Source organism: Chrysemys picta, chromosome 10 (assembly GCF_011386835.1).
Source record: "Chrysemys picta bellii isolate R12L10 chromosome 10, ASM1138683v2, whole genome shotgun sequence".
Taxonomy (NCBI): domain Eukaryota; kingdom Metazoa; phylum Chordata; order Testudines; family Emydidae; genus Chrysemys; species Chrysemys picta.
Genome location: NC_088800.1, coordinates 35,897,045 through 35,911,929, shown reverse-complemented (window position 1 = coordinate 35,911,929; position 14,885 = coordinate 35,897,045). Strand labels below are relative to the sequence as shown.

General features: G+C 41.1%; 1 protein-coding gene and 2 long non-coding RNA genes across 22 annotated transcripts in view; 2 read left to right on the top strand and 1 right to left on the bottom strand.

The window, feature by feature from the left end:
* Positions 1-8,962, top strand: part of NRG4 (neuregulin 4) — a 55,630-nt gene extending 46,668 nt beyond the window's left edge. For 11 of the 20 annotated variants that reach the window (XM_008174939.4, XM_042842399.2, XM_008174937.4 and 8 more), the window contains 3 exons: positions 4,159-4,199; positions 4,624-4,703; positions 4,811-8,962. In XM_008174939.4, coding sequence (XP_008173161.3) covers positions 4,159-4,199; positions 4,624-4,703; positions 4,811-4,816 — 127 coding nt within the window. In that variant the 3' untranslated portion in view covers positions 4,817-8,962. The remainder of the gene's footprint in view (positions 1-4,158; positions 4,200-4,623; positions 4,704-4,810) is intronic. The other 9 variants (XM_065558402.1, XM_065558398.1, XM_065558406.1 and 6 more) reach the window with 1 other exon arrangement.
* On the top strand, positions 1,213-2,147 carry LOC135973755 (uncharacterized). Its single transcript, XR_010590770.1, has 2 exons — positions 1,213-1,350; positions 2,033-2,147. It is a non-coding gene; the product is annotated as an uncharacterized LOC135973755 (long non-coding RNA).
* LOC112060531 (uncharacterized) lies at positions 4,601-11,660 on the bottom strand. The gene is made up of 3 exons (XR_002889842.3): positions 11,526-11,660; positions 10,361-10,431; positions 4,601-4,737 (listed from the first exon to the last, which is right to left on the bottom strand). It is a non-coding gene; the product is annotated as an uncharacterized LOC112060531 (long non-coding RNA).
* Between the last annotated feature and the right edge of the window lie 3,225 nt (positions 11,661-14,885).

The window sequence follows — 14,885 nt, the reverse complement described above, 5'->3', positions numbered from 1 at the left end:
TGGACCTAATGGCCAAAGATCCCTGTGTGTGGGTCATGCAAGGGAACGCTGCCACTATTCTAATTCAGGGACTAGAATAACATCCACAAAGAATGAATGCAGCTTCCCTGCTCATTGGTTTGCAGGGTGGATCCTAAACTCCATGTCCATTGTCTCAGGCTTTGTGCAGGGGATGTACAGGATGAATTCCTCCCTAGGGAAATAACAAAGGGGCAGCAACTCAGTCTTCCCATATTGGACCTTGAATCCAGAATATAATACAGACTACTGTGGGAGATCTCAAAAAACAAGGGAATGATTTCTCGTCACAAAGAAAGGAACATCACTTGCTGTATAAAGGGAATATTAGCCTTGCAGTCTTCATCACTCTGGAGAAGCCTAATATGGTAGGCTTCACTGCTGCCTAAGGCCTTATCTACACTGGCAAGTTTCTGCGCAGTAAAGCAGCTTTCTGCGTTGTAACTCCCGAGGTGTACACACTGGCAAGCCACTTAGTGTGCAGAAACTGCGCATTTGCAGCGCTGTAAAAAAGCCACCCCGATGAGAGGCGTACAGCTTTCTGCGCTGGGGGCACAGCGCCGCCGTGCCAGTGTTGACACCCTGATCAATTACAGTGCTGCGATTGGCCTTCAGGAGGTGTCCCACAATCCCTGTTCTTGCCTCTCTGGTCATCGGTTTGAACTACTGCCCTGCCCTCACGTGAGCAACTGTCATCCCCACCCCGTAAATTCCTTTGGAATTTTGAAAGTCCCCTTCCTGTTTGCTTGGTGATGTGTGCAGTGGTCTCAGTGCATCTTTCCAGGTGACTATGCCTGCTCCATGCACCAGGCAATCCCCTGCTGGGAGCGATGCTGAGCTGTTGGACCTCATCAGCATTTGGGGAGAGGAGGCTGTCCAGTCCCAGCTACCCTCCAGCCATAGGAATTATGATACGTAAGGACAAATTTCATGATGCATGATAGAAAGAGGCCATGACCGGGACACACTGCAGTGCAGGGTCAAAGCAAAGGAGCTGCGGAACGCCTACCCAAGGCACAGGAGGCAAACCACCACTCCGGTGCTGCGCCCACAAGCTACTGGTTCTACAAAAAGCTGGACGCGATACTCGGTGGTGACCCCACCTCCAGTGCGAAGGCCACTGTGGATACTTCGGTGGCTCACATGCCAGTCAAGAGTGGACCGAGCCCGGAGTAGGAAATCTTGGACGAGGATGGGGAGGGTGACCCAGAGGCAGAGGACCACTCGGCGGTCAGAGATTCATGCAGCGAGGAGCTCTTTTCTACCCCTGAGGAGGCTAGCCAGTCACAGCTGTTGGAGATGGCAAAGCACAAACAGGAGAGGAGGCCCCTGGTAAGTGGATTTGATTTTGGGAATTGCTGAAGCGAGTTGCTGGGGGGAGGAGGGTTGCAGAAAGCAGGCCTGTGTCTGTATGATGCGCGTACCACCACATGCCTCGTCTGAGCGGAGAAACAGGCTGTTGATTGACTCCCTCACTTCACGGATATCTCCCTCAGAGATCTCCAGGAAACTCTCATGGAGACACTGGGCAATTTGCTGCCACAGGGTCTTTGGCTGAGCTGCTTTGTTTCTTGCCCCATTAACGGTAACTTTCCTGCACCACTCTGCTGTCAGTAGGGGGCAGGGGGAACCATTGCTGCACACAGGCGAGCTGCATAAGGGCCAGGGCAGAAGCCGCAGTCTTGGAGAAGACCCGCCATTGATTCCCTGCTAACCCTCAGCAGCGAGCTATCTTCCATAATGATCACAGCTTGTGGAAAATGTGGGGACAGGAATGATTATCAGGCCCCCCCTACAGTGCTGACTCTCCCCAAGAGCCACGTGCCCAGTGTACAATAGGGTCCGGGAACACTGATTTATCCTGCCCCTCCTCACCATTTTGGGGATCTTGTGGCTCATGTGTGCTTGCCTGGGGTCAGCCAGTTAGTGACAGCTGTGTTTTTAATCACTGAATCAGTGTTCTGTGTGTTGCAAACAATACTGCTTCTGTAAAATGTTACATTTAAACTTACAGAGATGACCTTGGGAGCCCAGCCCTCCTCTTTGTTATCACCAGCTGAACGGATGTGCAGAATTAGAAAGCGGCCACAAAGAACTAAGGAGGACTTTCTGCGTGATGTTATGATGTACTCTGCGGCCAAAAAAACAGGAATTGAAGGAGTGGAGGGACAGCAAAGAGAGGGACCACAAGGAACGTGGTACTCCAGAATGAAGCGGCTCTTAAAGGTTATGGAGAGCCAAGCGGACATGCTCCAGGCGATACTAGCACTGCAAGTGAAGCAGCTCCACACCCGCCCTCCCCTGCAGCCGCTGTCGCAAAACTTTCCCATGCGCCCCCCAGACACCGCCAACACACTCTTATCAACCTCCTGGCTCTAGTCTGTACCTGCTGCATTCCACTCTTCCCCCGTCACAGTCCAGCACGGCGGACTCCCAGTACCCAATGTATTCAACACCCATCCCTCTGCAGTTTAGCCCTGCTGAAGTACAGTACCCATTGCACTGTACTCCAAAGGAGAAGGTTGGATCTGATCCCTGGACATACACAAATCTTTAACCATCCCGGTACCCCACCTCCTCCTGGGAACTTCCCATCTCCCTCAGTGCTGATGTGTTTTTCTGTTTGTCTCTCTCCTCCGGTTGTTGTTTTTTAATAAAAGAATTGTGTTGGTTTGAAAGCAATCTTTATTCTATTAATTGAAAGCAAACAGAGCCCTGCAAAGCAACAGACAATCATCTTAAACCTTCATATTGCATCATCTGCACCAATCACAATCCCCTCCTAACATTACAAGCACTGCACTCCCAAGCATAGCAACAAATATTAGTGGCTTTCAGCTTCAGATTGCTGTCTCGAGGCATCCCTGATCCTTATGGCCCCGCACTGCACCATTCTAATAGCCCTTGTCTCTGGCTGTTCAAATTCAGAAACTTGCCCTCTACACCCACAAATATTGCATCAGGTAGCAGGTACTACAAATGACTTGAGTTTTAGCAACTTAGTTTTCTTTGCTGTTTTACTGAACTTTATTCAGAAAATTTTTACTGTTCCATGAACAGCAAAACAGACATGTTAACTTTGCCTGTTTAGAAGAGGGAGCCCCTTTTACCAAAATGTGGTACAAGTATGTCCACACTGTCCCCTTGGAAAGTTCACCAAGTAAGGGTATTCCAAACTGTCCTCCACAATTGCTGGGATCTATGGCATAGTGTCAACATTAACCATATTTTAACAATAGCAGCTAAATATTGACATTGTGAATTGAAAAAAGGGATGTGAAGGATTCTTTAACTGAGATAATTGGTTTTATGTAGGGGAGCTTTGAACTTGAATTTCTGTTTTAACAATTATTAATGCTATAGGACCAGCTTCTGGCCCCTGCTGTGGAGCAGCACAAAGGGGCCGTATAGCTAACTTAACTAGTTTGCTGAGCAAGAGCAAGGACTGAGTGTGCCAGCTTCCTGTATAGCACACAAGGGGGTGGGAGAAGAGAGAGCTCCTTGCCCATTCCCCTCGCCACCCATGCAGATCGCCGCATACACCAGCTGTTATCTAAATGGAACGAAGACAGACCACTGAGGAAAGTAGGAAGGTATTTATGGTGCTTGGTGTTACTAAGAGAGCAAAAGGCAGATTTCACTACAAGCAATTCAAAATGTCTGTGGAAGGCCCCTGGGACTCCTAACCCCCGGAGAAGGCTGTACAAGGTATACTAGAAAAGAGTAAAAGGTGGCTGATTTGAATCTGGTCTATAATCCACCCGAGAGAGATTTTTTCTCATTGTGTTAAGTTATAGAACATTATGACTTCAATTCTCCCAATAGAATTTAAAGGGGAAGAAGACAGCATAGAGGGGGCAAATGGAACGCTAGGGATAGTTACAGATCAGTGAATCATTGACGTAATATAAACCCATGTTGACTGGTTAAATTACCTATGTGAGAAGAGTATATTAACAAACAAGATCGGAGCCACCTATCTAATAAACACCATTTAGGAATATAGCCATCAAGGCAACACATTATGTGGAGGAATTAGTCACGTCAGGGCAAAAACTGGACACAAAGGAGCAAAACTGACAGCCTCTCTCAAGATAAATGTCTAAAGTGGTTGTGTTTTGTTTTGTTTTTTTTAAAAAGAGTCAAGATGGTGAGGTACTCACTGAACTCTTCAAAAGAAGGTTAGCTATGTTTAAAACAGCTATGTACAAAGCATCCCTTTCTTCAGCATTTTGAAAGGGCTTTAAACAGATTTAAATGATTAATTAGTTAAAATTGTATTATAGTGACCAATTACATAATAAAGGCCTGAGAGGCAGCCCAGAGCAACATTGGCTGGGACCCATACATTGAGTTCTAATCCTGGCACTGCTACGGGCATGCTGTGTGGTTTTGAGCACATTTCTTCTGCTTCCCCCCTACCTCACAAAGGGGCTGAATATTAAAGTTTGTCATGTGTTTGGAAGTTGCAAAGTGCTAGTATTATATTGTTAGTGAAAGCACCATTCATTTACTGTCTCTCTCTTCTCTGACCAATATTTTCTCATTCTGTGTTTCTTCATCTCTCCTCCATCCCCCTTTTTTCGGTCACTTATTCACTGTCAGGAAGGTCCACATTCGAAGGGCCAGCTCAACAGAGCGTGGTGTCAGCCTGGTTGAGACTACCAGCAGCAATGGCTGCAACAGTGAGTACATCTGAAATTAAGTGGCAGGGTTATTCTGGGGGAGGAAGAGAGGGGTAATTGTTATTAATAAAAACTTTTTTTCCTTTTATTTTTTTTTAACTCTTCAGAGATAACAGAATAAAGCAATAAAACAGGAACCATGGGAGAACAACATGCAGAGGAACCATAACAACAGAACAGGCGCTGTGGAGGGTCTGGTAACCAGGATGAACAAAGAAGAAATTAGAAACAAATAAATCGGCTAATGTACTGGGAGAAGATGGCACATAGATCATAATAGGGAAAAATAGTTACATTTATCAGAGTGCCTGATTATTTTCAAAGAAGGGAAGTCACATTGTAGAGAAATCATTAGAACCATTTTTGAATCTTCTGTGAGCTTTCCCCTGACAAATGTATTGCAGACTCTCTGCAGCCAAGTAGTTCTATCTGGGAGTTCTTTCTTTTTCCAATGCAAAGACAGGGAGCATGAGAATCTTTGAGGTATTTCACCATGTAAAGAGTATATCATTTTAGAGGTTTTCACGAGATCGTCCCCTTCTCATAGGAAAGTCTGGAAGCAGCACAAAGAGGTCAAGGGACTCTCTCAATCCAGTGGTTTCAAAACATATCTGGGATATATGTTCAGAATTTGGCTGACTTCAGACATACTCATCAGATGTGGATAAAAGGGCCTCTCCCTCCACTTTCTCTCCAGCTGATACAAGACCTACATTTTTGTTTTAAATAGTGATTCAATGGTTCCTCACACGGTCTTGAAACATCACCTTGTTGGCCAGCCTCCTAGCTAAGAGACTTCAACTTGAAGTAAAACAGTGTTAAAATGAGGAAATTCATAACAGTTAAAGAAAATCTACTGGGCAGAGTAATTACCCTGTGCTTGGTATATGCTCCTAACACTGGACAAAGAGCCTTTCCCAATGCTATTCTTCCTGTCCTGACATTTTCTTCCGAGGATCTCATTGTTGAGGGAGATTTAAATCTCACCTCAAATCCTACAGTTGATAGATCAGACAGTGGAATGGAGGAACCCAATTCCCCTGGCTCATATTTGAAACAAAATCTTTCCCAGCTCAGTCTACTGGATTCATGGAAGAATGTGAAGCCATTTGTGAGGGATTATTTGTTTTATTCATATCCCCATTTGCTGTTCACGCAAAGAGATTATATATCTTTGTCTGCTTGCTTAGAAAATCCTTTAACTGAGGCAAAGAGAGGTGAATTTACATGGTCAGTCCCTCTTCCTATCATGACAACACTTAAAGATTTGTTTGGTTGTAGGAGGCATAGCAACTGGGACCTGAATAATCCATTATTTGAAAACTTTATAGTATTGAATGATGTAATTAGCAAAACCAAAATTTCTTTCAATAATGATAAAAATGGAAACATATGTACCAATACACTATGGAAGGTTTATAAGGCAGTATTGAGGGGGAAATTAATTGAGACATTCTCTAGAATTAAAAGGGGAAAAAATACAGAAGACAAGTTTCTTCACTCTGAAATAAAAAAATTAGAGAAGTTGCACAAAAAGACAGATGCAAGGAAAACGCTGGCTAAACCTCCCTTCCTTAGAGGACAGCTCTCTGTTCTGTGGCCAGAAAAAAGAGACTGTGTTGTATATCAGTTTAAACAAAAGTACAATGGGATGGGAAATAAGGGCCATAACAATTCAGCATATAGGCTAAGACAGGAAAAAGAAAAAAATACTATGATTGGTATCAGAGAACACAACAGTGAGATGCACTGTCATACAAGTTCTTACACTGGAAAATCTGGGCTCCCAGTTATACCTGAACATTTACAGAAAGAATCTGAGGAAGTCAAATCAGTCATTAAAAATATGCTCTCAAGTAAAGCACCTGGTATGGAAAGGTTCTCAATTGAACTGTACAAATCTTTGACTTATCAGTTTTCCCCCAAACGTCTAAGTAATTTTCAGGTCTTCAAAACATTAGCAGATATGAAGAAATCAATCAATATTGCTGTGATTTTAAAGGCCAAAAGATACAAGATTGAATGTACCTCACATATGCACATCTCATTGTCAAATATAGAATTTAAGAGTTTTGCAAAGGTGTTGACAGAATCATTTACACTTAAAATAACTAGTATATATCAAATGGGATTTAATCAGGGAAGCCAGCTATTAGATAACATTCGTAGGTTACTGGTTGTGATCCATTCAAGCCTATCAAAGGTAAGGAGGTCAGGTATGGTACTTTCACTAGATGTGGAAAAAGTCTATGAGCAAGTTAAATGGAAGTTTATGAAGGGACTAGGTCTAGAAAGTAAAAGAAAAAAATGGACTGAAATCTTATACCAATCTATAAAAGCTAAAGAAAGAGTCAGTAATAAATATTCAGAGCCTTTCTCATTTCGTAGAGGCCTATGGCAAAGTTGTCCACTATTCCCCACCTTGTTTGTATTAACCAAGAAACCATTTGCACAGAAAATTAGAAAAATTCAACAAATACAGGATTTAAATGCAAAGAAGTCAATCCATAATATAGCGTTCTTTGTGGATGAAGTCCTATTCATGACTGCAGAATCCCTCAAAAGAATGACATTTAGGGAGGTCATAGGTTTTAAAATTAATTATACAAAATTGCAAGTCATGTCAATTTGCCTTAAAGATCAATGTCAAACAAGGCTACAAATTCATTTTAAATTTAAGTTAGCCAAACATCACATAAAAGTATGTAGTGGTCAATGTTTTTTCCCCATTTAATAACATTATATGAAGCCAGCCACCTGTGCTTGTTAAAAAAAATAATTAAAAAGTGATTGAAAAGCAAGAGATGATTATAGTGTTTTGGCAACATTACTGCCATAACAATAATGTTGCTCCTGAGGATCACCTTCCTTTTCCAGAATATTCCAGTAAAGGTTTCCCATAAGATGTTAGAAAATCCTCCAGCTCATTTGGGGAAACAAAATGGCTAAAATTAACAGGAAAATTCTTTCTAGAACTAAATCATAAGGTGACCTGTCAGTGACCAATATAAAAGGTACTTATTGGGTGATCCATCTTGAACATTGGTGGCAAGGTACACCAGACAGAGAGAAACAGGTGGAAAGAGAACAAGAGGAGTTTCCTATTCTACTAATTGCTTTGATTTTTATTCCCAAACATCAAGGAGAAAACAGAAGGAAGTCTATGTGGTAGCACCTCTTACTCTAAAGTTATGGGAGAAAATAAGGGTTAGAGATAGCCTAGAATCTCCCAAACTTACTGTGATAAAATGGAATTCTAGTCTTCCTCAGACCTTTTGTGTTTTTTTTTTTTTTTTTTTAAAAGGAAAGGAGAAGAGCTTTTGCAGAATGACTCAGTTATTTGAAAAGGGAAACCAGTGGACAGGTGAAATACAGAAAATGGTTGTCCCATTAGAAATCCTCACTTTTAATTACTTAATATTTAAAAATCATTCATACTATGAGTTGCTTTAGTTAGAGCCCTCACAGAATTGGAAAAAATTATTACGAAATCTAAGGGATCAGAAGATATAATTCCTGGCAGGTATTTGGTAATTATTACATTATAAATTAGATACATAAGTGGGAGGAGTAGTTGTGTGAAGAGCTCTTTTATGAACAGTGGTCATGCATGTGGCCTGGAGCAACTCTCTCTTTTATGGTAACACGTGTAGAAAAGCACAATACAAAAATCATATTCCACTGGTATTTGACTTTCTTCAGATTGAAACAACACTATAAAAATGTTTCAAATATTTGCTGGAGGAATTGTGGATTGGTTGGTATCCCCCCCCGCTGGGACTACACTAAAATCCAGGCATAATAGTCCAGAAATACTGTCATTCACTGGCAATTTTACTGATGTTACCAGTTAAGCACCTATTTAGACCACAAAACTCTGATGTCTTCACACACTTAGTGGTAGCAGCTATATGCTCAGTTGCAGAGCTATGGAAAAATAAGAATTCCCCCCCACCCAATAGCACTGGATAAGTCAAAAGAATCTAGGACAAATCATTTGTAATTTTCCCCCCCCCCATTAAGAGTAATGCTAGACGGTATGAAATCCTTTCAGGCATAGCTGCCTTTCTTATAGTTTGAAGGTAAAGATCATTCAAATATCAAAAGGACACTGAAAAAATTTAAACTGTTTTCCTTTATTATACCTAAAGTTACCCATTTCTCATGTATTCCAAAAGTATATATACCTGGTTTTGCTTCCTTTTTGTTTGTGAAAATATGAGGACAGCATAACAAATAAAATTCATTATCAAAATAAACACGAGGGTTCCTGTACTAATTGGTCTTATTTCTGTATTTCATTTCAAACCTTCATTATTTAAATTTAAGTGGCCACAAAAACTTCTATTGTGTCACAGAATCCAGCAACAGAGCCACAGAATTTAGATCAGTGGTTCTCAAACTTTTGTATTGGTGACCCCTTTCACACAGCAAGCTTCTGAGTGTGACCCCCCCTTATACATTAAAAACACTTTTTTATGTATTTAACACCATTATAAATGCTGGAGGCAGAGCGGGGTTTGGAATGGAGGCTGACCGCTCACAACCCCCTGTGTTATAACCTCGCAACCCCCTGAGGGGTCCCGACCCCCCCCGTTTGAGAACCCCTGATTTAGATCCAGCTTGCCTTGTTGCATAGAGGACACACCTCTGAGCAGCCAGTTGGGGAGTATACTTCCAAACTGGACAGCCAGAAGTGAGGGCTGTTCAAAGCTGATCTATGATTCTATGACGTGTACCTAAACAGCATCATTTATCAAATGCAGACTAGGTCTGACAGTTGTGTTCAGGAGACAGTAACATACCACATGTCCAAACAAAACAGCTCAAGTTTCATAGCTCCAACGTGTGCAGTTGCCACTTGTATTTGTGAGCCACCCACTGGCTGAACCATCCTCTTGTAAAACATTCAGTGAATAATTTCAAACAAAGAACAGATTCATGGAAATCATGATCTAGGGTTTACCTGGTCCTGCTAACACTTGCAAAGACTACACCTGCCTTGTCCACACTAGGATTTACCATGCGTTCACTAAGAAAGTAAAATTCACCACCTTTTTTCTTAGTATAGATATACTGTGAGTGTGCCAGCTGAAATTTTCTTCCCCAGAAACATACTCATGAAAAAAATATCAGCTGGCAGGGACATTGATTACATTTATTTAGCTTGTAAAGCACTTGGAGATTCTGATAGATGGTGCTACAGCAGTAAAGAAGTTTTATATAAAGCATGTACCTACACATTCACTACCTCTGCAGCTATTCACATTGGGTCAGATGCTGTGCAAACTTCTGCACATGTATAAATTTACTCATCTGAGTAGTCCCATTGACTAAACGCTCTCTGACTTGGCCATTAATGCTTCATATTTGGAGATGTGTCAGAAATAGCCCTTCTTAGATAAATGAAGACTAAAACCCAGTTTATTGACTTATGGTAGAAATAGAAACTTCTGTCTCTTCTAAATAGGGTGACCAGACAGCAAGTGTGAAAAATCGGGACAGGGAGTGGGGGGGTAATAGGCACCTATATAAGAAAAAGATCCAAAAATCGGGACTGTCCCTATAAAATCGGGACATCTGGTCACCCTACTTCCAAAAGTGGAGATAAAATATGATGAAAAAAATGAAACAATGGTACATAAACAGAGTATTACCCTTTTTTTCTTAGCAGGACGTCAGTGAATTCCAAGATCCCATTTGATATACAGCAGAGCTTCATTTTTACCTGAAAGGTAAAAAAGAAAATGAACATTTTTGATCAACCGATTTCCCAAAATTCATAGTTGAGATTCATAGTCTTACCAGGCACCTTTGCTGTACCTGAAAGTCAGACTATGGTTTAATCATTTACAGGATCCTAGTATATTGCTCCCCGCAAAGAGGGCATGACTCACCAGGCCCGGAGTCTACATCTGTTAAAATAAAGCTTATTTCAATATTAAGCTGGACCAAAAGGAATCTGCAGGCATAGAAAATGACAAAAAAGCAGATTTACTGTTCCTGCAGGTTTAAATTGAAATCCCTTTTAGATGATGCAATTGTGAAGATTTAGTATCATATGATTTGCGGTCTCTTATCTTCATGAGGTTATTCTTGCTTTCTTCCAAAGGTCTACTATAAGAACACACCAGGGATAATGAGAGGATTCCTTATTCCCCAATTAAGCCTTATGCCAGTTGGGCTTTTTGAGGGAAAACTAAAATAACATGAATACTCCGTGCACTATACCTACATATAAGACCCAACACTATTTAAAAAAAAGTTTCAAATATATTGTAAAAACAAGCGGGAAGTTGCTATTGCACTTGGAAGGGCAGGAAAATACACCTTAATATTTGAGTCCCTGATTCTGGAAAACATTCCTATTCAGGACAACACTTAAGCAGGTGCTGAAGTCCAACTGAAATCAATAGAATTTAAGCCAGGCTTAAGAACTGTCCTGAACAGACATGGACTTTGCTTAAGTACTTTCCTTGAACGGGGGTTTGAATACCCAAGGGAGAACTTCAAAGTATTTTTTGTAATAATATAATGCATTTTGCAATAACTGAGTTTTGTATTTTTCCCCATGCCTCTTAAATTTTGGAGCCACATTTTCTCTGTTGAAGTGTATTATGTCAAACTAGAAAGTGTCAGTCAAATGGCAGCTACACAGGACAGCAGGGCCAATCAGTTATGAGGTATGAAAACATGGGCCATTAGCTCTAAAAACAGGATAACTATCATTTTAATGCTTTTTCCTGTGTGATTTTATATATATATATAAAAATATAAACATTTATTTGGCTAGGCATCATAATCATTTCATTTTTCCATTACCTTTTATGGTTTTATGCAATCCAATGGTATCTCATCTGGAATATGGAGGCTATTCATTTTACAGTAGTGTAAAAACAAACATTTAAGAACATTCTGATCATATTCAACGTGTGTAGAAGCAGGATCATATTTGCTTCCTATAAATCAGAAGTCATAAACACCACTTTTGGCCTGCAGATCTTGCGCCTATGAAGTGTTCGCTTCTTCCTTTTTTCCACCAAATTGATCTCCGCCCTGCTTTGTGTCAAGGACGAGAAGTCACGCCTGCAAGAGATGTATTGCAGTCAGCCCTGAACTCAGGAATTCTGAAATCACGTATAAATGTTTCTCAGGGAAGTCTCTGAAAAGTCTGAAGGCTGCCAAGGAAGCCTTTTAAAGTTCTTGTTCATTTCACTCTTTAATCATTTTTGCAAATAATCATTTATTGTCCAACCTTAAATCTTCTTGTTTATTTTGTTTGGTGGCACATGTACAATTAACACAAAAAAAACAAATTAATAACTGGGGAAGAGCACAGTAACGCTTTTTGGTACATTCCATACTAAGTTTACACAAACCTCAAACATTGGCATTTATTATGTTTTGAACAGATGTTTTTTTCTTCATTAAAAGAGTCTTGGCTGTTTTGGGAAAACTGCACAATAAAATGAATGAAACATTTTCCTTATCTAAATTTTCACTAAGTTAAATCATAGCACCAAGTAACCAGAAATGACTGAATGTAACACAAGAGGAAGGCACCCAACTCCCCCTGAAAGGCCTCTCTTAACATCGCATCCTCAAAGGGCAGAACAAACCGAATACCACAATTAACAGCTTTAACATCCAGTAGGATAAATTAAAGAGACCTATACTTGCTAATCTCCTGCTTTAAAAAGCCAACAGTGCAGAGTACAACTTGGTATGTGTGACGTTATTGACATGAACTGTGACCGTACAGATCATTGTTGCAACCAAGGTCCTATAGTTGCACCAAATCTTGTACAAAGGAGGTCAAGAAAGTTGTCTATAGTAATTTGTCTATTGTAATTTTCTGGTTATGATTATGCTGTATTTGTGTATCTTTTTTTATTTGAAGTTATGAATATTTGTTATTACTTGGAACCACTTAAATCCTACTATTTATAGTTAATAAAACCACTTTTGCTTATTAATGAACCCAGAGTAAGTAATTAATACCTAGGGGAGCAAACAGCTGTGCATACCTCTCTATCAGTGTTATAGAGGGCAGACAATTTATGAGTTTACCCTGTATAAGCTTTATACAGAGTAAAACGGATTTATTTGGGGTTTGGATCCCATTGGGAGCTGGATGTCTGGGTGCTAGAGACAGGAGCACTTGCTAAGCCGTTTCAGTTAAGTCTGCAGCTTTGGGGCATGTGGTTCAGACCCTGGGTCTGTTGCAGCAGATTAGTGTATCTGGCTCAACAAGGCAGGGTTCTGAAGGCCCAAATTGCCAGAGAAAACAGGCTCAGAAGTAGTCTCAGCACATCAGGTGACAGTCCCAAGGTGGTTTCTGTGATCGAACCCGTCACAGTGGCCTAGTTGAACAGGATCTGTGTACAGCTGATTGCTTTGAGACACTGGTAGTGATTTTAAGTGAGTTTTGAGTGTGGAGGCTGGAGAACAGAAAGTAAGTTACCAATCAAAACAAACCAAAACACGCAAGTCTAAGTCTAATACATTAAGAAACTGATTACACATGAAATCTCACCCCTAGAGATATTCCAATAAGCTTCTTTCACAGTCTGGGTCCAGCAATCACTCACAACTCCATAGTTACGGTCCTTTGTGCCAGTTTCTTTCAGGCATCTCTTTGGGGTGGAGAGGCCATCTCTTAAGCCAGCTGAAGACAAAATAGAGGGGCTTCAAGGGTCTTTTCTATTCTCTCTCTCTCTCTGTGGGTGGAAACCTCTTTGTTCTTCTGTGCAAAATCACAGCAACAAGATGGAATTTGTAGCCACTTGGGCAAGTCACATGTCCATGAATGGTTCAGCTTTTTGCAGGCCGACGCCATTGTTTACATGTTAGTTGAACATTCCCAGGAAAGCTCTGATGTGGATTGGCGTCTCCCAAAGTCCATTGTCAGTTAAGTGTTCCTTGATTGGGCACTTACTGAGAATAGTCCTTTCTCTAGAAGCTGACCAAATGCTTCACTGAGGCTACTTAGAATCAAACACATTGAGATACAAGTACATAGCCAATATTCATAACTTCAAATACAAAAATGATGATGCTGATGGGCGATCACTCGTTACCGATATGATCATCTTCCATGGGAGTTATGGGTCTTCAAGTGGCTAATAAGGCCAGTCCCTGAACCACAAGTTCTATTACAATGAGGGCAGATGTTTTCAGACTCAGCAGGAGGCTGCTGACCATGACTGGGAGCCAGTCTCCCTCCTACGCCTCTTGTCATCTTCAGCTTGTCAGGGAGCAAGTTCAAAATGCAGGGGACCATCGTGTAGGACTTCACTCCATTTTAAGCGATCCTGGGCAAGTGTCAATGTCAATATTACACTTTTTTAGGTTGTCCTTCAGCAATTCCTTATAACACTTTCCCTTGTCCACCCACGTTACGGTGCCCTTTTTTGAGCTGAGAGAACAGGACCTGTTTTGGCAGGCAATGGTCTAGCATCCGGACGTGACCAGTCCAGCGGAATTGCTGATGGATGATCATTGCCTCAATAGTGGTCTTTGCCTCTTCCAGAACACCAATATTGGTGCACCTGTCGTCCCATTTGATCTTGAGAATCTTACGAAGGTAGCGTTGATGGTGCCTCTCAAGGACTTTCAAGTGATGTTTATAGGTTATCTAAGTTTCGGACCCATACAACAATGTTGGGAGAATAACAGCTTGATAAACAAGAAGCTTGGTGTCTGTTCAAATGCCACGATCTTCAAAAACCCTGTGCCATAAACGAGAAAAAGCTACACTGGCACAGCTGAGGTGATGCTGAATTTCTGCATCAATATCTGCCTTGGATGAAAGATGACTTCCAAGGTAGAGGAAATGATCGACATCCTTCAGTCCCACTCCATTGACTTTGATAGATGGGGCATGTAATACCTCATTTGGAGAGGGCTGATAGAGCACTTTAGTTTTCTTGATATTAAGAGTGAAATCAAGACAAGCGTAAGCATCGGCAAACACATTCAAGATAGTCTGAAGATCTTTCTCAGAGTGAGCAAAGATTGCCTTGTCATCAGCATACTGAAGTTCCACAATAGATGTTGTGGAGATCTTACTCTTGGTTTTCAGCCTGCTAAGCCTGAACAGCTTTCCGTCCATTCTGTAAATGATTTCAACGCCAGCTGTAAACTTCTCAGCAATTAGGTAAAAAATGATGGCAATAAAAA